Source organism: Carcharhinus amblyrhynchos, chromosome 17, assembly GCF_965287045.1.
Source record: "Carcharhinus amblyrhynchos chromosome 17, sCarAmb.v2.hapA, whole genome shotgun sequence".
NCBI lineage: Eukaryota > Metazoa > Chordata > Chondrichthyes > Carcharhiniformes > Carcharhinidae > Carcharhinus > Carcharhinus amblyrhynchos.
The window spans coordinates 31279752-31302534 of NC_137340.1; the positions used below are offsets into that span (position 1 = coordinate 31279752).

A 22783-nucleotide genomic window follows, 5' to 3' on the forward strand; every position below is an offset into this window, starting at 1 on the left:
CCTGCTCCTGACTGACATTTTCTTGCGGCAAACAAGATTGCATTTTAAGAGAGTTCCATTATTAACAGTTGGTGACTGGCCAGCTGCGGTCCTGTTATGCTTATAATTTAACATGCAGTGCGAAAGTAACAATGCATGAGTCCTGTTTATGCATTACCTGCAACAATCCATCATAGCCTCCACTTGAGGTCCCCAGCATCACAGATGCCAGCCTTCAGCCAATTTGATTCACTCCAGCGGTATCAAGAAATGACTGAAGGCACTGAATACAGCAAAGGTTATGGGCCCTGACAACATTTTGGCAATAGTACTGAAGACTCACTCTCCATAAACTAGCTATGCTCCTAGTTAAGTTGTTCCAATGCAGCTGCAACACTGGCATCCACCCAAGAAAAAGCATGACTGATCCAGCCCGGCCAATTACCATCCCATCAGCCTAATCTTGATCATCTGCAAAGTGATGGAAGCTCCCGTCAACAGTGGTACTTAGCAATAAATTCACTATTTAGTTTGGGTTCTACCAGCCCCACTTAACTCCTGACCTTATCACAGTCTTGATCCACATGTGGGTAAAAGAGCTGAGCTCAAAAGATGATGCAAGAGTGAATGCTGTTGTCACCTAGGCAGCATTTGACTGAGTGTAGCATCAAGGAACCCAGGGGGCAAACGCTAGTTGGAGTCATACCAAGCACAAAGGAAGCTGGTTGTGCTTGTTAGTGGTCAATCATCTCAATCCTGGGACATTGGTGCAAGAATTCCTTAGGGCAGTGACCTAGGCCCAGTCATCTTCAGCTACTTCATCAATGACTTTCCCTCTATCATAAGATCAGAAGGTATTTTCTGCTAGTTGCACAATATTCAGCATCATTCATGATTCCTCAAATACTGAAGCAGTTGTGTCCATAGGCAGCAAGAGCTGGACAACATTCGGGCTTGGACTGATAAGTGCCAAGTAACATTTGTGCCTGACAGTGACCAGGTCCAACAAGAGAGAATCTAACCATCTCCCTTAACATTCAATGGCGTTACCCCCACTGTCAACATCCTGGTGGTTAACATTGCCCCGAAACTGAATTGGACCAGCTATATAAATGCTGTGGCTACAAGAGCAGATCAGAGGCTGGGAATTCTCTGGAGAATAATTCACCTCCTGACTCCACAAAGAGCATCCATCATCTACAAGACAAAACTCAGGATTGTAATGGAACATCCTCCACTTGACTGGATGAGTGCAACCTTAACAATGCTGAGGTCGACACCATCCAGAACAAAGCGGCCCACTTGATTGTCAGCTCACCACCCACCTTAAAAATCTGCTCCCTCCATCCCCAATGCACAGTGGCAGTAGTGCGTACCAGCTACAAGATTACCTGCAGAAATGTACCAAGGCTTTTAAATCACCTTCCAAACCAAACTTCCTTTTCAATTTTCAGAAGGTACATGGGAACACCACCATATCCAAGTTCGCTTCCAAGGTACTAACCATCCTGATTTGGAATAATAGTACCGTTCCTTCACTGTCACAGAGTAATTATCCTGAAACTCCCTTCCTAATAGTGTTGACTGTTCCTTCAATACATGGACTGCGGTGATTCAAGATGGCAGCACACCACCGCCTTCTTGAGGATAATTAGAGATGGGCAATTGATGCTGGTTGAGCCAAGGATGCCCACATCTCATGAATAAATCCAAAATAAAAAGCTAACCTTATGAACCTTATGTAGCCTAATTATGTGAACATTTGGCATGGTGGCTGGTGAAATAAATTTGTTTGTGAAATTCAAACTAAACAAGTGTACAATTATTAAGAGAAGAGAGAAACATTTCTTTACAATTTTTCTTATCTTAGTCCGTTTAAAATGCTTTTCCTTCATGTTGGAAGGAATTCAAAGTTATGGTAAAAGGCAGGAGAGTGGGATTATTTGATCTCTCCTTTACAAAGATCCAGCGCAGGCACGATGGGTCAAATGATCTCTTGGCGGTGCTGCAAAATATGTTATCCTTTGGAATTCACATGCTGTCAGATGTGAATCTTTCAATGCCACAAGCGGTTCGGAAGTGGTTACCACATGAATGCTGTTGAATTGGGCAAGTGTTTATAGTGGCATGAAGTTTATAAGGTATCAAGATAAAATAGGTGTAGATCCAGTTATCCGCATATATTTACATATTTGCAATAGTATCATATCACCTAAGAAATATAGTGATGCTCCCTCAAATTTCAGTGTTTAGGATCACTGCTTTATTGATGTATATTAATGACTTGGTTACACAGGGCATCTTGTGTCATCTGCAGATCTAATAACTTGGAAATGTAGTAAACAGTGAGGAGAATAGTGGCTCAGGAGGACATAGGTTGGTGAAATGGGCAGACACGTAGCAGAAGGGGAAGTCGTGTCTGACAAATTTACTGGAGTTCTATGAGGATGTGTCTAGGGCGGTGGATAGAGGAGAGCCGGTGGATGTGGTCTTTCTGGATTTTCAGAAGGCGTTTGACAAGGTACCTCACAAGAGGTTATTGCAGAAGGTAAGGGGGCATGGAGTTGGGGGTAGGGTGTTAGCGTGGATAGAGGACTGGTTGTCAAGTAGGAGGCAGAGAGTGGGGGTCAATGGGCGCTATTCGGATTGGCAGATGGTGACTAGTGGAGTGCCCCAGGGGTTGGTGCTGGGGCCTCAGCTATTTACCATTTATATAGATGATCTGGAGGAGGGAACCGAGTGTAGGGTGTCGAAATTTGCTGATGACACCAAAATTGGTGGAAAGGCAAATTGTGCGGAGGGTGGGGAGAGTCTACAGAAGGATCTAGATAGGCTGGGCGAATGGGCCAGGAAATGGCAAATGGAATTTAATGTTGGCAAGTGCGAGGTGGTCCACTTTGGTAGGAATAATGGTAGGAAGGATTATTACTTACGTGGAGAAAAACTGCAGCAGGCGACGGTGCAGAGGGACCTCTGGGGGGGTCCTTGTGCATGAGTCGCAAAAGCCCAGCTTGCAGGTGCAGCAGGTGGTCAGGAAGGCGAATGGGATGCTGGCCTTCATAGCGAGGGGGATTGAATATAAAAGTAGGGAGGTCTTGCTGCGGCTGTATAGGGCATTGGTGAGGCCGCAGCTGGAGTACTGTGTGCAGTTTTGGGCGCCGTACTTACGCAAGGATATTTTGGCCTTGGAGGGAGTGCAGAGGAGGTTTACTAGGCTGATGCCGGAGTTGAGGGGGTTGAGCTATGAGGAGAGGCTGAATAAATTAGGCTTGTACTCATTAGAGTTTAGAAGAACGAGGGGAGATCTCATTGAGACGTATAAGATGATGAATGGGATGGATAGGATAGAGGTGGAGAGACTCTTCCCGCTCAGAAAGGATAGTAGGACTAGGGGGCACAGCCTCAAGATAAAGGGGGAGCGGTTTAGAACGGAGTTGAGGAGGAACTACTTCACTCAAAGGGTGGTGAATCTCTGGAATTCTCTGCCCGTTGAAGTGGTGGAGGCTACCTCGCTAAATATTTTTAAGACGCGGGTTGATGGGTTCTTGATAAGAGAGGGGATTAAGGGTTATGGGGAGAGGGCGGGAATGTGGAACTGAGCCAAGACAGATCAGCCATGATCTTATTGAATGGCAGGGCAGGCTCGAAGGGCTAGTTGGCCTACTCCTGCTCCTATTTCTTATGTTCTTATCAATGGGGAAAAAAATAAGGAGAAGTAATATCCTAAGTTAAACAATTTCATTGAGAAATTTCATTGCAGAAACAGAGAGATGGTTTCAAATACTTCAATCTTTCAGGATGTAGGGCAACTTGATAAAGCTTTCAAAAAGCATATAGTTATTAATAGAGACAATTGGAGTACAAATGTGGAGAGGATTTGATAGAATTTTACCAGGAATTAGGAACTAAATTAAATGGAGACTCAAAGTTTGGTTTGTTCTTTTCAAAGTCGATAAGAAGAATCTTTCCACAGCCAGAAGGGTCAGTAACCACCTGACACAGATTAAAGCAATTGATAAAGGATTAGAGAGAAATGAGGCACCATAACATCCTGGCCCCCCGCTCTGGGGGAGTATCCCAAAGATGTGCTGGAGAGTCTCTTTTGGACGCTCCCCTGCAAGGATTTACCTGGCAATTATCTAAAAGTGCTAACCTTCCCTGGACAATTGAGCTGGGCTGGGACCCTCCCCAACACCACCACTACTATAGGCGCGCACACACACACACACACACACACACACACACACACACACACACACACACACACACACCATTCACTTACATTTGAAACTTGCCATCTCCCTTTCAATGGGACCTGTTTTATGATGTGGAGATGCCAGAATTGGACTGTGATCGGCACAGTAAGAAGTCTTACAATACCAGATTAAAGTCCAACAGGTTTATTTGGAATCACAAGCTTTCAGAGCGTTGCTCCTTCCTCAGGGATTTTAACCTGGTGTTGTGAGACTTCTTGCTGTGCCCACCTGTATTATGTCAGCTAGTGCTTAATAAACATAAGAACATAAGAAATAGGAGCAAGAGTAGGCCATCTAGCCCTTCGAGCCTGCCCCGCCATTCAGTAAGATCATGGCTGATCTGTCGTGGCTCAGCTCCACATTCCCGCCCTCTCCCCATAACCCTTAATCCCCTCTCTTATCAAAAACCCATCAACCCGCGTCTTAAAAATATTTAGCGAGGTAGCCTCCACCACTTCAACGGGCAGAGAATTCCAGAGACTCACCACCCTTTGAGTGAAGAAGTTCCTCCTCAACTCCATTCTAAACCGCTCCCCCTTTATCTTGAGGCTGTGCCCCCTAGTCCTACTATCCTTTCTGAGCGGGAAGAGTCTCTCCACCTCTATCCTATCCATCCCATTCATCATCTTATACATCTCAATGAGACCTCCCCTCATTCTTCTAAACTCTAACGAGTACAAGCCTAGTTTATTCAGCGTCTCCTCATAGCTCAACCCCCTCAACTCCGGCATCAGCCTAGTAAACCTCCTCTGCACTCCCTCCAAGGCCAAAATATCCTTGCATAAGTACGGCACCCAAAACTGCACACAGTACTCCAGCTGTGGCCTCACCAATGCCCTATACAGCCGCAGCAAGACCTCCCTACTTTTATATTCAATCCCCCTCGCTATGAAGGCCAGCATCCCATTCGCCTTCTGACCACCTGCTGCACCTGCAAGCTGGGTTTTTGCGACTCATGCACAAGGACCCCGAGGTCCCTCTGCACCGTCGCCTGCTGCAGCTTTTCGCCCCGTAAGTAATAATCCTTCCTACCATTATTCCTACCAAAGTGGAGGGTTGAGTCCTCCCCTGTTCCTTTTGCATTTTGCAGCTGGAGCTGGAAAACACTTCGCTTGTTAAGTCTCACCTGGCCTAAGTCAGGAAGGCAAGAAGTCGGTATGAAGTTACCACGGATAGTAACTTTCTCGGAATGGCAATCAACTAGAATGTACTGTCTGAAACAGTGGTGGAAGCGATTCAGTTGTAACTTGCAAAAGGAAATTGCATATGTTTGTATTTTGAAAGGAATAATTTGTAGATGAACGAATAGGCAGTGTGGGATTAATTGAACAGCTATTTCAAAAAATTTGGAAAGGTGCAGTACTGGAATCTGCGGGTCTACTTGTGTTGACAGGAGATCTACACTTTTAGTCTTTAATTTGTTTAAGATTGACACAGTTAAAATGTCTCAACTCCAGGTTAAAATCCATCAGATTTATTTGGTATCACAAGCTTTCGGAGTGCTGCTGCTCCATCAGGTGAGTGGAGAGTTGGGTTCACAAATCGGGCATATATATCTTCCACTTGAGTCCATAAGGCATAGGAGCAAAATTAAGCCACTCAGCTCAGAGTCTGCCCTGCTATTCAATCATGGCTGATATTTTTCTATGAACATAAGAAATAGAAGCAGGAGTAGGCCATCTAGCCCTTCGAGCCCACCCTGCCATTCAATAAGATCATGGCTGATCTGAAGTGGCTCAGTTCCACTTTCCCGCTTTCTCCCCATAACCCTTAATTCCCTTGCCTACCAAAAACCTTTCCACCCGTGTCTTAAATATATTCAGCGAGGTAGCCTCTACCACATCAACGGGCAGAGAATTCCAGAGATTCACGACGCTTTGAGTGAAGAAGTTCCTCCTCAACTCTGATCTAAACTGCACCCCCCCCTTATCCTGAGGCTGTGCCCTCTAGTCCTGCTGTCCTTTCTGAGCAGGAAGAATCTCTCTACCTCTCCCCTATCCATCCCCTTCATTATCTTATACGTCTCTATAAGATCCCCCCCATCCTTCTAAATTCCAACGAGTACAAACCCAGTCTATTCAGCCCCTCTTCATAGTTCAACCCCCTCATCTCCAGTATCAGCCTAGTGAACCTCCTCTGCACTCCCTTCAAGGCCAAAATATCCTTGCGCAAGTACGGCGACTAAAACTGCACACAGTACTCTAGCTGTGGCCCCACCAGTGCCCTGTACAGCTGCAGCAAGACCTCCCTGCTTTTATATTCTATCCCCCTTGCTATAAAGGCCAGCATCCCATTTGCCTTCCTGATCACATGCTGCACCTGCAGGCTGGGTTTTTGCGACTCACGCACAAGGACCCCCAGGTCCCTCTGCACCGTAGCATGCTGCAGCTTTTCGCCCTTTAAATAGTAGGCCCTTCTACTATTATTCCTGCCAAAGTGGATAACCTCACGCTTGCTAACATTGTACTCCATCTGCCAGGTCCTTGCCCACTCGCTTAGCTTATCTAGATCCCTCTGCAGACTTTCCACACCCTCCGCACAATTTGCTTTTCCACTTATCTTTGTGTCATCAGCAAATTTCGACACCCTACACTCAGCCCCCTCCTCCAAATCACCTGTATAAATGGTAAATAGCTGAGGCCCCAGCACCGATCCCTGGGGCACTCTACTAGTCACCAACAGCCAATCCGAATAGCACCCATTGATACCAACTCTCTGCCTCCTATTAAACAGCCAATCCTCTATCCATTGCTAACACCTTACCCCCAACTCTATGCCCCCTAACCTCCTGAAGCAACCTTTTGTGCGGCACCTTATCAAACACCTTCTGAAAATCGAGAAACACCACATCCACCGGTTCCCCTCCGTCTACCACACTAGTCACATCCTCATAGAATTCCAATAAATTCGTCAGACACGACTTGCCCTTAACGAATCCATGCTGCATCTGCTCTATCAAACTATTTTTCTCAAGGTGCCTCGCTATTTCTTCTTTGATGACGGATTCAAGCATTTTTCCCACAACAGACGTTAAACTAACCGGCCTATAATTCCCTGCCTTTTGCCTGCTACCCTTTTTAAACAGCGGCGTAACATTAGCCGTTTTCCAACCTTCCGGCACTTCCCCAGAATCCAGCGAGGTTTGGAAAATAATCACTAAGGCATCTACTATCACCTCTGCCATTTCCTTCAGAATCCTGGGATGCATTCCATCCAGTCCTGGGGACTTGTCCACCATCAGTCCCGCTAGTCGATCAAGCACTACCTCTCTAGTGACCGTGATCGCATTCAGGCCCTCAACTCCTACCATCCTTTTATCTTTAATACCCGGCAAACTATTCACGTCCTCCTCCATGAAGACCGAAGCAAAAACTTATTTAAGGCCGCAGCCATTTCCTCATCCCCCACCACTAAATCCCCCCTCTCATTCTCTAAGGGTCCAACATTCACCCTAGCCAGCCTCCTCCTCTTTATATATTTATAAAAGCTCTTACTATCCTATTTTATATTTAGTACTAGTTTATCTTCATAGTCTATCCTTCCTTTCTTTATCATCTTCTTCGTCAATCTTTGTTGATTTTTAAACCTCTCCCAATCTTCTACTCGCCCACTACTTTTAGCCACTCTAAACACATCAAGTTCTCATCCCCATTCTCTTGTCTTTTCCCCATAATCCCTGATCCCCTTATTAATAAGAATCTATCAATTTTTGTCTTAAATTCTGTGCCTATATATGCGCTGTTTGTAAACCCAAGTCTCCAATCACCTGATGAAGGAGCAGTGCTCCAAAAGCTTGTGATAGCAAATAAACCTGTCGGACTTTAACCTGGTGTTGTGAGACTACTTACTGTGTCTACCCCAGTCCAATGCCGGCACGCCCACGTCATGTTTAAGGCTGAGACTGCTGTTTCGTGAATATATTTTTTATTGATTATTCATTGAGAATAATGTAGTCTTGCCAGTTTTTCCCTTCCCATTAGCCTTGTATTCTTAGCACGTTAGAATAAATTTGGAACATCCAAGCAATAGTCCATTTCTCTCTCAATTCTCTTGTATGTTAATTGCAGCTCAGTGATGATATATCCCACTGAAATAGTGGACTCTGCATATTGCAAGTTGGAGTCCAAACCAACGTGATGACCCCATCATAGTTCTGACTCTCGGCTTTGAATAGAAAGACAACTAACTCAAGAAAGTCAGTTATTATGGACTAATGTAACACACTGCTTTAATAATGTGGTGAACTATAGAAAAATGTCCCAACTGTATCTATTTGCTATAGTTAGCTGCTGGAGTTGCGCCAATCTACTCTTAAATATATGGTACCTGACACATTTGATACATTGTATAAAAACCTATTGTAAATGAGTAACAATTGGGGAAATAGACAAGCCAAAAAGCAGCGAGCCAAGTCCCGGGTGGGCTATCCACAAGCATACCTACAATAATGTAAAGGCACAGAGTCCAAACCACATTAGCCACTGACTCATAAATGTATTAGTGCTAGGTCTGGCTTTGCAAGACTTTCCAAAGTCCAGCAGCCACTTGGCAAGCAATATGCTAAGTCATGCATCACACTCTGATAATGATGCCTTACTAAAACTACCTATACAAAGATTCTTTTGAAATTATTATGCGAAACTAAAGTGTAAAAGGTGCAGTAAATTATTCGTGAAATATGAACTGGGACATATTTTATGTTGATGCTGTAATCTTTCTGTCCCTCTACAGTATATGGGTCAGTAACCTCTGTGTCATTAGTGCAATTATTTGCAACAGATGTTCAGTTATACTCTCATCTTTGATGGAATGTGTTTGTAACTGCTGCGCCTTTTTTAAAGAAAGCAGGCTTTTCTTTATGCAGACACAACCAGAATTTAGAGCAATGATATCAGACAACCATGGGAAATTTTTTTAGAAGTATCTTTGGCACAGTCAGTGACTTGAAAGGTTATGTACACTGACTGCCAACTAAGGAGTACAGATTGTAAACTCCTGGGTGTATGCTGACGTCAGATTTAATGACAGACTTGAACTCCACAGGCGCCAGGATTTGCTTAACTAGATTATTGGCCAAATGATGGATTCCAAGATCTTAAATGTGACAGTGTTTAGAGTTAATATACAGTATAACGTTCCTTTGCTTATATGAGATAAAGGTAACTTGTTTAAAGGTTTAAATCACTAAGCTGTGAAAGATTGCAACCATTGATAGTTTATTATTTTTAAAAAGTGGAGCCTTTCTAATTTCAGCAGCATTTATATTAAAATCTGGCATTTAACCAGTCCCTTCTTCATCTTGTGTCCAACTTTGTTGAATACCCATTTTTCTTGACAATTTTGATAGAGGCTTTACATTAGCTAGTTAGAAGAGATACCCTCAAAAATCTTCAAGCTAAATATTCTAACTGGGTTCCAGTGTAAGTGAGCTCATTTAGTCGAATTCTTAAATCTGAGCTTGGTTAACGGATTTTAACTTGCTGCAAACTTGCGCCATAATAATTGTGCATTATCAGCATCAGACTCTGTCAGTAAATGTTCCAGGCAAAAATGGAATTAATTATTTACACCATAAGTTGTGTTATGTAATATCTCCTTGGCATATTTGTCACTATTAGCCTCACCACAGTGTTGAGAGACTGTTGTTGCGCCCACTTCTTTATTGTCTTTGACCATCAGAAATGTACTGCATTCATGTCATTATTCCTACTGTAGCCAGTTAGACTGAAAAACAAGTGGCACGACTGAGGATTTGCAAGGGGGGGTTAAGGAGGTCAATGAATACTGAGGGACCAGTCCTACTGAGTGAAGCCATGGACAATGGCGTCATTTCTCGTCATCAGAATCTAGCACAGGAATTGTACATGCATGCTTGCGTGATAATTCATGAGGACAATCTCAGTGCTTAAAGTACATTTTCAGTGCCTGTTTCAATTGGAGAGTGACCTAAAGCATGCCACTAATAAAGTGGCAAGAATTGTGATGTCCCACTGCATAATATACAACTTATGGGAAGGGTTTTGATTAAGCACATCTGCTTAATTCCATCCCAAATGTTCATGGTCAAAGAATGGTGGCTTCCTGGAGTGAAGCATTGTGTCAATGATGCAAGGTCATTGACCTTGGTTCTGGTGCTTCGTACCTGAATTTGCACTTGGCCCATCCCCACCCCCCCCCCACCACTACAAGCCAAAGTATCACCAGTGGAACAGAGGTGCATCAGGAATGTGGAGAGACATTTCTGCAGAATCCTCCACACTGAGATAATTTAAGCAAACAATTAATCTTTTTGTACATACAAAATTAAAATAAGATAATGAAAAAGATTAGTGAATATGCAGATGAAAATAAGAAGCTGTAAACTCCCATTGGAAAACAGAATTCAAACAGACCTTTGGATGAATGGCCCTTGTATATTTTGTGGAAAAGGAGGTATACAGACAAGCGATCATCTTTTAAAACTTTTGAAATTTATTTTAATTGTTCAAAGTTTTTTACATTTTTAAGAAGTTGATTTAATTTGATTTTAAAAGTTGCACATCAACTTGAGTTATACCATCTGTTGCCACTTATTTCCACTGTAGTCTTGTTGGTTTGCTGGGTAAACCATTTGTTGTTTTGGCCCCATAGTCCCGAATTTATCATTAATTTTAACGTGTGAATGATGGATACAACTATGTCCCAACACATCATGTGTAAATATAGATTGATTTGAATGGGAATCTGAAAAGCCCAAATAACACTGATGTTCCAGGAAACTCAGGAACTACAGTTTGAAAAGTTACCCCCAATCAACTATTTCATTTTGTATACTCAAAATCCTGTAAAGCTTAATATTTTTGGTGCAAAATATCATAGTGGTCAGTGAAAGTTAATCATATAGAAAGTCAAAACTGCAATAAAACATCAGCCTAAAAAGACTAGAAGATAATCAGATCAATTAAGAAATAGAAGGAGGATTGGGTTGCACCATTCTTTTGATCAGATTTTGGCCTTAACTCACTTTCTACCCATCATCCAAAACCTTGGAGAGCAAAAATTTGTCTAACTCAGCCTTGAATATATTCAATGACCCAGTCTCCACTGCTACCTGGGGTCGTGAATTTCAAAGTTTAACAACCCATTGAGAAGAAATTCCTTTTCATCTCCATCCTATCAGACCCCTTATTCTGAAATGCTTGTTCTAGATCCTCCCATGAGGGTAACAACGTCTCGCATCTACCCTGCCAAGACCTCTCTGAACTTTGTTTCAAAAGATCACCTCTCATTATTCTGAACACCAGTAAGTACATGCCCAGCTTGCTTAACCTTTCCTCAACAGACGACCCCTTCATCCCAGGAACCAACCTGATGAATCTTAGCTGAATTGTCTTGAATGCAAGTGTATTGCTGCTTAAATAAAGAGGCTAAAATTGTACTAAGTCGCCAAGACATCCCTACTTTTATACTCTATGCCCCTTGCAATAAAAACATGTTATATTTGGCTTCCTAATTACTTGCTTTACTATACTTGCAGCTAATTTTTTGTGATTTGAGTACCAGGCCATCTATATCTCTCTGCGATAGCATTCTGTACTCTCTCCGTTTAAATAATGTCCTGCTTTTGTATTCTTCCTGACAGAGCGGGCAGCCTCACATTTTTACACATTATACTCTGTCAATTTTTTGCCCATGCTCTCAACCTATCCCAATCACTTTGCAGACTTTGTGTCCTCCTCAAAGATTGCTTTCCTACTTTTAGAAATTTGGCTACAATAGACAAGTTATTAATCATCACATCATTAATTTAGATTGTAAAAGTTGAGGCCCCGGTTGACTCAAAATGCAAGGATTCTATGACTGAGAGCAATCACAAACACACCTTTCTATCAACTCCATGCAGTTCTTCTAAGTTGCATTTGGGGAAAAAGCATCCTGTTCTTAGGAACAGGAATAAATCATTTAATTTCCAGAGCATGCTCCTCCATTTAGTGAGAACAAGGCTGCTCTGTGACTTAACTCCATACGTTTGCCTTTGCTCCATCTCCTTTGGATAGCAAAAATCTATCAATCAATATTTTTAAGTAGAAGAGGTTTCCAAATTTTAAACTATCCTTTTTGTGTACAGAAGTTTTGCCTAATTTCACTTCTTAAAAAATCTGGCTCTAACTTTGATCAATGGAAATAATTTTTCTCATTCTACCCTGTCTGTTCCCCTTAATATATTTTTAACATTGATCAACTCAATACTTAGCTTTTTAGGTTCCACAGGGTACAAGTACAATTCTAGTAAATTTATTCTGCACTCTCCAAGGCTGATACATCTGTCCAAAAAGGTGCTGCCCAGAACGGTGGTCTAATCAGTGATTTATGTAGCTGGAGCCATGGCTTCTATCCCATTACATTTCATTCCTCTAGATATAAAGGCCAATATTCCAATATCCCTTTTGAATATTTTCTGTACCTGTCCATGAGGAATCTTGAGTCTTTTTAGACTTCATATTTTCTTGCATTGAAATCATTTTACCATGGTTTTGCCAATTGCTTAATCTATTTTTATTATCCCAGCTGATACTACCGGACATTCGGGTTCCAGAGTGGAACCTGGCTTTTTTTTTGTTTCGAGGCTTGGATGAACAGAATCACAGGATTGCTAGTTTAAAAATTAACAAAACAAATCATTCATTAAACAAGAAAAGATAAACTATGATGCACTACTACTTTATCCCAGCTGTATCTTTCCAGATATATTCAGATTTGTAAGGATAACAGAAGTTACAAAATATATCTTGTACTCTGTTTCCAGAAGGTACACAGTCCATGTAAACTAATAGGCAAAGTGTAGGAATGTAGCTACCCAATACAACTTGTGCATTTCTCACCACATCTCCTAGATGCTTATGATATTGTAAGCCAACTGGTCTTACTGGCACACTGGCATCCATGAGGGTTTCTTTTCACCACTCTCTAAAGATACACTTTAGAATCTTCTCCCACTCAAGATTTTCTCTCAAATGCCTTCACCAAGGATCCACACCCAGTGTTTCACCTTATCATTTCAATATTCCTCTGCCCTGGATTGTGTGATGTTAGTGTACATTTAAGAAATTTTTTTTTTCTGAATCATGTTTTCTGTCCAGGTTTTTCTCGTTGTTGGCAGGCCATCTGCTAGAAGCCGTTTTGCTACTACTTCAATGGCATAAATGGGGACTTGTTTATTTTTACTCTGGGATCCTTTATGATCCTGCATTGTGATGGGAAAGATTGATTGACAAGTCAAAGTCAGGTGGTTCGTCTCCAGGGAAACAAAACTAAGGATTCATTTTCAATTTTAGTTTAGAAGGGGGTGGACCTCGCTCTCTAAGGTTCCTGGCTTTCCAGGCTGACTTCATAAAACACTGAGTTCTGATCTGAATTCTAACAGATTTCTGCGTGCATTCAAGATTCCACACAATCTCTCAGGTACCCAGCTACATCAACAGAACACTTCTCCTTCACAGGCTGTATTAGGGTGTCTCCCATCTTAGGATTACTGCAGATGTCTGACTTCTAGCTAGCCAATATCTCCAGGTCTGTACCTTGCAGCTCTGTCTTTAACTGGGAGCCTCTCTCTGCCCTTTCTTTAACTTTTATGAACAATGCCCTTTTCAGATTCTGTTTCTTTGTCCCTTTTGACATGAGTTTTCCAGGGATGACTCTTCTTTTAGTCCCTGGTTTCTGGAACTTTCTGTTCTTTAGTCTCTCAGATTTTCTTTTTCCCCTTTCTTTATTGTCCTGCCTATGCTGGCAGCTTCTGTGAAAAATGTCTTGCTTTTGGATTACCTGGTTCCAGACTTCTGCCTTTCAGTGTGAACCTCTGGTTGCTAATCAACAGCTTTGTTTTAACATCTGTAATTGTTTTTATGTTATAAACGCTTAATTACAATGCAAGTGAAACTAAAGCATAGACTTGCAGGCACCTGTGTTTAATGTGAAGCTAAACTAAAGTTTTAACACTGAGTACGCAAATACAGAAATGCAAATTCAGCTTAACCTGCTGCTGTTTTTCTAACACACACAAAGCAGATATAACTTATAACTTACAAGAGCAATTTTTATTTCCTGAAACTATTCTTTCTTTAATTGCCTGATTTCTTCTATTGTGCTTCAGTGCCATCTAAGTTGTTAATAAATATGGTGAATAGTTGAGGCCCCAACACCACCAATCACATCCTACCAATTGGAGTACCAACTCATTATTATCCCTACTCTGATTCCTGTGGATCAGCTTATTAACTTCAATTTCAGTAGATTTGAATGAGGGACTTCATCAAATGCTTTCTGGAAATCTGTGTAAGTTAGACCTGTATGTATTTTGCAGTGTACTACTTTAGTCATCTCTTCCAAAATTCAGTCAGCTTTTTCAGGCATATCCTATGCACAAATCCATGCGAGCTCTCTCTGGTCAACTGAAAAATTTCAAGGTGTTCAGTCACAATTTCCTTAAATTTAGTAATTTCCTGACACCAGATGTTAGGCTTGCTGGTCTAAAATTCCTTAGTTTCCCTTTCTCACCTTTCTTAAATAGCTGAGTGACATGCGCATAATTGTGGAAATAAATGTTGTGGCAGTACAAATTTAAATAGATGTTTCAGTGAATTGTGTTGTTAGATAATTTCTAAAGCTTTTTTTCAGTGCTTGGCCTGAGGGTTTTTGAAATCAAGGTTGCATAAGTCTTGAAATTCTTTCCAAAGTAAGACAATTTGACCATAATTACATGTTCCAGTAAATTCCTATGCCCTTGCACATAATTATATTTGGGATTTTCTTTTTCTTACCATTCTCCCAGATCTGTAAACGAGTTACGTTGAAGTGATTGTATTTAAATTCAACTTAAATCTAAACAGTGAAAGTTAGGCATGCAGCTACTTTTTGAAAATGAGAAATCTGTCAAAATCATTGAAACTGCCAGCTCACAATCTGGGGCAGTGAGGGAGGTCTATATTTTCAGGTCTACAGATCAACATGCACACCTATTATTGCTTGATGGCCCTATTTAATTCAGTTAACAGTGGTCATTTGCAAGCCTTGTTTGATGAGAAGCTGCTTTTCAGAGGATCTGATAAGCTTAATTGGCAGACGTATTGGACAGGAAGGATCAAGAGCTCAGCCCCACTTTCTATGCTCAACAAGTAACAAAAAAGCATAACTTGTGATCAGTCCATTCTAAGAGAGGCCAAGAAGTAAACCTGCACTAGAAATTAAGATATGGGTAGCTTATTGTAACATCTAGTGACTGTGCAATAGGGAAAGAAAATCAAAGTGAGCATTGTACTCCACATTTGAGATACAGATAGTATTATAGAAAATGTTAAAATCTGAAAGAACCATCCTGTTCAGTCGTGTATTGTGCAAAAATATACCAATTTCTTCATTTTTGGGTTGACCTTGTCTGAGCATAATGTGCATTGGTTTTGTGCAAAGAACATAGCATCCAATTCAGGTCACAAAGGGGTCCTAGCTTTGAGCCACACTATTATACAATAATTGTTCTATTATAAATTGTTCTTTGTTAATCTAATTGCAATTGATGCTCATTTGTGCTTGATTACTTATGCCTGCATGTTCAGAAAAGTAAACAAACTGCAAAAAAAGCTTGCAGTTAGAACTGGAAGCATGAAGTAAACATTTCAAAGCTTTTATATATAAAACTCTTGTAAATAAAGTTCCTGTACACACACACTGTTGTCATCTCAGCATAGATCTGAGATGTAAAATATACAGCATACACAAACTTATGTACCACAAGAACTTTATTGGCTTTATCATTTAATCAATCCACTTTAGTTCCAATCACGAATGCAAAAGAACTACAGGGCCCCAATCAATTTCATACAGATATTGTGATTTGATGTCCTTGTAAAATACAAACAGTTTACATTTGTAACTGTTTTCTAACCTCATCAATTCACTGGAGTAAAGAGAGACTCCTTTGATCATAGTGTTTCATATTATTTCCTAGTAAGAAGCCTCACAACATGAGGTTTATTTGGTTTCACAAGCTTTTGCAGCGCTGTCCCTTCACCAGGTGACTTACATGATGAAGGATCAGCGCTCAAAGCTTGTGATACCAATAAACCTGTTGGACTTTAACCTACTGTTGTGAGACTTCTTACTATGCCCAACCCAGTCCAATACTGACATCTCCACATCACGTTATTTCCTAATACAACCTGCAATTAAACTTCTACCATTCATTCTAAAGGAGGGGATATTCGAGCTAAAAATGTAAACTCGGCAGATAATGGAGAGTCGCACCAAATTAATTTGCAAATAATTATTTTTAATCAATGTGGGGGTAATCTGCTTCTATGTTTGCATAATGCAGTTTGACCTGACTCTCTCTTGATACTGGCCCAATTTATTGTAACACACCAATAATGTATCATTGTCGATAAAACTCAGGAGAGTTCCTTACTCTAACTGACTTTTAATCTGCAAAGTATAAAACAAAATGTTCTGGCTGCATAAATACCTTAGATAAAATTAGACTCTTCAGTGAGCTGTTGACAGATCCAACATTAGAATAAGTGGGAATTCAAATTTCCAATGCCCCTCAAATCATTGCAGGAAATTTTTCTAGTTAGATTAAATTTAGATTGCTCACTGTCTCATATTTTGCATGTTACTTTTTAAATGTCATGGCAGTTGATCGATTCAGTTCTGACAAAACATTTTATTTACTTTTGCAAGAGGCTTCAGAAACCAAAAATATAACAATGTGCCACTGGGTCATTCAAAGTCGTGTACTGCTGTTCTCCAAACCTGGGCCCAAAGTTTTTTGTGAAAACTTAGGGTGATAATGAGAATGTGTATATTGTTGGCCATAGTTTAACAGACGCTAGCTAAATGATGTGTCTTTAGACAATGGAGGACTTATTTTTAAAGCTAATTAACCATTTCTGTCCTTGCATCCTTCAAAAAAGACACTACCATTGGTTCTGCAACCCAAATCATATTTTCAGGCACTGGGATAATTGGGCAGCAATTATGATGTTTTCCCATTGCTGTATACTATGATCAATACTTGTAAAGGTTGGATTTAGGGCCACATATTGCAACCTTGATTCTGTGTCCCCTACGTACACTTCATGACGTCTGCACTGGGATCAGTCTTGCAGTTTCTGCCTTGAAATGTGTAGGTCTGTCCAGTGATGTACTATTTAAATATTTGATTGTTCCAGCTTGATGTAGTGAGCAAGATATTTGACTTCACCTTTGACATCAGTGATACACGTCAAATGTTGCAGCAGTGAAGCATACTTTTTCTCCACCAACCTGTTCTACTATAATGGAATGCTCATTTATTTACTGTTGTGAGCATTATATGCATTCTGGGTATATCATATATAGCTGGACAAAATCATGAATGTGGCAGTCTTCCCAAAGGCAGAGTTTGCAAGTGTGTTTGCACTAATCAAACAGAGGCAGCTACAATGAATTGGGCATGCCAGAAGATTGGAACAATCACATACTCGACCTCCTGTACGATGAGGTAATCGGGACCAGATAACAAGTGCAGTGCCTAAAGCTCTGCTTCATTTTTGCTTGCAAGCGTGGCATGAGGCTCTGAACATGCACCTGAGAGTCACTAGCTGGCAGAAGAGGGAAATGATGACATCTGTGGGTTGATGTGAATGACCAGTGGCTATGGCAGCTTGGCAACAGAGGCCAATGCCAAAAAATAAAACCCTTGTCACTTGGCAGTTTCATGTGCAGCACTTGTAGGATTGACCTTAACAGCTAACAGCAAAAGTGAACCAAAATGGGTTACTTTCTCCATGTCCATGATCGCTTGTAGATATCACACTGTTATTGGCCTGAAGTAAAATTGAAAATCTCAATAGTGCAAACTTCAGCTTTGCTGTGCATGTTTAATATCTGCCAAGTCTTTCAGTAAGCTTACTCGTTAGAACTTGATAGTGTTCTTAAAATAAACCCTTTCTGGTTATATCTGGGGCAGCACAGTGGTTAGCACTGAAACTTCTCAGCGCCAGGGACCCAGGATCAATTCTGGCCTTGGATGAATGTCTGTATGGCATTTTACCTCTTAATGACCCATGATGTGTAGGTTACGGGGATTAGCGGGGTAAAAACATGGTACAGGGATAGGGCGTGGCTACGATGCTGCGTCGGAGAGTTGGTGCAAACTCGATTAACCGAATGGCCCTTGCACTGGAGGGATTCTGAGTCTATATACTCCATTAGTTGTCAGAACACACTAAATTAGTGTGTGTGAGTGCTTGTGGATCCATGTTTATGATATTCATTTTTAAAGCACATGCCTTTCTGAAAAACTGTTCACTAAACCATTAAAAAAACAAATTTGGTTGACAACATGATGTGATGATGTAAATTGTCTTGAAATGGAACATAATATCATCATGACAAGCTAGTTATCCTGACGTTTTCCTCTTCGTAGAAAAGTTTACCACACCACTACTGGAGGGGGTGGGGAGTCGTGCTTAATTGAATGATTAATATGAATTGTTAACAGACAGTATTAAATATACACTCTTGAAATTTTAACAAAATATTCAGGACATAATACACAGTTGGACTTGTGTAATAATGTGTTTTATGTAAGAAATTATAAGATTGGATTATTAAGTGAGCAACCATTATTTAGTATAATCATTATTACAAAGTATAACTTTATATCACTACAAAAATTAACTTGATTTATTTTCCCCTTTTGTTTCCCATTCTAACGCCGATTTGGTGAATGCAGTACACACGATTCCTTTGTCAGTCCCCACTCCAGGTAAGCCTGACATTACATTCACTTGTATTGAATATTTTATTGGAACACAAGGCAATGGCCTACTGGTATTAGTGCTAGGCTATTAATCCCAAAAGTCAGCTAATGTGTTGGGGACCAGAGTTCGAATCCTACCAGTGCAGATGGTGGAACTTGAATTCAATAAAAAGAAATCTGGAATTAAGAATCTACTAGTGGACATGAAATCATTGTCAGAAAAACCCATCTGATTCACTAATGTCCTTTAGGGAAGGTAATCTGTTGTCCTTACCTGGTCTGCCCTACACGTAACTCCAGAGCCACATCAATGTGGTTGACTCTGAACTGCCCTCAGGCAGTTAGGGATGGGCAATAAATGCTGGCCAGTCAGTGACATCCTTGTCCCACGAATGAATAAGACAAAGATAAAGACCAGAGTCAAAAATATCAAGTCAAACTATTTTAGGCAATCAAAAATAGAATTTTAGTATACTGTTTCAGGTTGTAAAAGTATTTTCTGAATGAAGTCTTAAACAGCAGACTCACAGGTTGGGTAACAAAATTGGCTTGTGGATTGTCAGCAGAAGGGAAGGAAAGCCGCAAAGGTCAATTTGATATTATTGCAATACAATTGTCAATTTTGAGCCAATGAACAAAACTGCATCTGTTCTTTCAGAATTACGGCAGAATGTGTGTGAAATCATGCCTTTTGATACGTGTAACTTATAGAAACTGCACACACATCTGTATCTTTGGGATCATCCCAGTTGTTCTGTTCTTTTTATATCCTTGGTTTGACTGAAATAAAATAACGCAGCAGCCTGATGATGCTACCTGTGTTTGAACATATCTCAACTGTATAGGCGTTTAGCACTGTTAGTATGACATGTCCAAGTTCTAAGAATTGAAATACCTCTAATTTGTGGCCTTTTTCTTTGCTTCTCTTTCTTTCACTTTTGCTTAATCTTCCTTTTTCTCCTTTTTTTTGTTAATTCTCTTTTAACCTCCATTTTCTCTCTTGCAAGTTGCACTTCTCTAATTCTTTGGTTTGGTTTAATTACTAAATTATTCTAGTTGAATATCATTTTAAAAAATCATTATTGGTACTTGTGAATATTCGAACTTCAACTATTTATTTCCTTTTGCCGTAGTGATTGTGACAAAAATGCATTAAAGTCAAAATTATAATTTTAATAGCTCTAACTGCATTGGAGAAATGTTGGTATTGTATGTAATCCAACACCCAGTCTCAAGTTCAGAATTTGTATTGTCTTATATATTTTGAGTTTTATTAATTTTGACTTGGTCCTGATATAGTTGTTGCTTTTATGGAAGTGCATTGATTTTTAGGATAGAATTTGATTATGATTCTGCACAAACTTGAATACATTAATTGATATATCAAATTTGAACACCTTCCCCACCCCCTGCCAAAAATAATCATAAAAACAAGTGTATCAGATGGTTTGGTTGTGGTTTGTCCTTTTTGAGCTCTTTTTACAGCAGTTTATGTTATAACTTTAAATGACTTAGACCTTAACAACGCATCTCTTGATACACAACCTGAATTAACAAAGATTGTGTTTAATCTAAAATTACAGACGTCTTCAGTGTCTGGACAGTTTTGCCAGTGCCCATAAACTTTAGTGTCCGTACAGTATTACTTTCAAGCAGAGTAAATGGCTTTTTCTTTATCTTGATGCACTTGAGGTCCCTCTTTTCCATTATAACAATGTATTTATTTCCCAGTTTTGTCCCTCTCTCATTTTCTGTTTGCAGTTCTGTGCTTCATTTTCAGACCACCCTTTCCATTATCATTTTCTCTCCTCACCCACACCACCTCCCCAATTTCTGATATTACAGAATTGTTATAGTGCAAAAGGAGGCCATTCTGCTCATCATGTCTGCACTAGCTCTCAGAATGAGCAGTTCTCGTGTGTGTCATCCTCCCACCATCTCCTCCCCAAGTGAGAGTCCTGTAATTCATGGAATAAAATAGTCCTTGATTTATTCAGTTGCTAAGATTAAGTGAGTTGCTCATAATCATTGACAGGCAAAAAAAGTAACTTTTAAAGGTATGTGAAGAATGACTTAAAAATTCAAAATCAAAATTTGTTTGGGATTCTGTAGAATTGTAATGAATGATCTTTTTAAAAATTAATTCATGACATGTGAGCATTATTGGTAAACTGGCATCTATTGCCCAACATTATTGCCTTTGAGAAACTGATGAGCCTTCTGCTTGAACTGTTTAAATCCATGTGGAATATGCGCTATTAGGTAAGCAACTCGGAGTTTTAAAAAAATGGTTATTTTATGGAGAATTGGAGATAGTTTTACTAATATTCTCTGACATTCTAAACAACAGTGGAAGTTTGAGTATTTTACAGAGAGCATTTTTGATGAGTGTTTATGTCTTGAGAGATGAAAATCTGCAAGAAATGTATTTGAATGAGAAGAAATCTGATTATGGTGTCACTTACTTTCAAATGACACATTCAAACCATATGTTGAATGCAACTTGGAACTGTTGTGTATCGTGGTATTGATGCCAGGAAGCACAGAGGGTTAAAAGCGGAGCTTTATTTACGAGGTGTGTTCACTATAGGCTGCTTCCTCACTCTGACAATTTCCCATGCTAGGCGATAATGTGCATATAATAATACACAGTGCTTATTGAAGCTACTAAGACTCCAATATAAGTACATAACATTTCTTCCCCCTTTAAATTGAATGTCCCCAACAATTTTGAGCAGTGTAACATGATCAACAATCAATAAGTCAAGACGGTTTGGAAGTCATCGTTCTCAAAACATCGAACCTCTGGTGTTGTCTGCTTGTACTAGTTGTAACCTCTGGCATTTCCGTCTTTGTACGATCATCATCAGTGGTTGCTTTGATCACTGTCAATGTTGTAGTGGAGTTTGAATCTGTGCTTGGTCTGAAGGTGAGGTGTTGACTTCCTCAACAATATCTGTTGCTGTTAGAATTTCAGGAAGGTTCCGTTGAGGACTTTGTACGGTTGAATCCGGATTTCCAGATTCAATTTCCAGCTGAAGAGGTTAACATTTTTGAGTGCAGTAGAGTCCCCCTGTGAATTGAGTACAGCACAATTCCCTGGGAAGTTGCTGTGAAGATTTTTCATTGCATTTCCCACACCTGCAGATGGGCAGCACAAAGAGACTAGCCAAGGAGCAGAGGGTGAGAACTCCAATAACCACAAGCCATAACATCAGGTGTGGATATTTGAATGATGTAACCACGTTGGTCTACTTTGTTAGTAATTAATCATTGTAATTCGACAACCATATAGAGGCTATAACTGGTTAACTATACTTCAGAGAAAATGTCTATTTGTGATTGGTATATGCAAATTATTTGTAAGATAAGCAAAGGTATAATTGTGCATGCCGTGTATCATGCAGTAAATCTGTACACAGCCTTGTGAGAGGCAGACTTCGTTGATATGGTGTGAGTAAAGGCTGATTCAAAATTCCAAAAGCTTTGTTTGATCTGTCAAAGATATGAGGTATGATTTTGTTGTATGACGGCAAAATTCTGTATTATAGGCAGGTCAGTTCTTCCCACCAACAGCTGGTCCGCATGCTTCCTCCAGATGACATCATCTCTGGCTTGAATGGTATACAAGACAGATCCAATCTGCACAAGGATCATGGCAGGAACCCATTTCTCTCCTGTGGAGTAATTCCTGACCAACACTTGTCCTTGGTGGAAGACACAATGTTTCACTTTACCTCCAACTGTTCTATCTGTATTTTGTTGTTTCTGT

The 22783-nt window shown here is 40.3% G+C and overlaps 1 protein-coding gene across 6 annotated transcripts in view; it reads left to right on the plus strand.

The window, feature by feature from the left end:
• The window catches only part of ate1 (arginyltransferase 1), a 237988-nt gene that overhangs the window by 62479 nt on the left and 152726 nt on the right, over positions 1 to 22783 (plus strand). For all 6 annotated transcript variants that reach the window (XM_080205722.1, XM_080205726.1, XM_080205725.1 and 3 more), the window contains one exon: positions 18985 to 19017. In XM_080205722.1, the coding sequence (XP_080061848.1) occupies positions 18985 to 19017 (33 nt within the window). The remainder of the gene's footprint in view (positions 1 to 18984; positions 19018 to 22783) is intronic.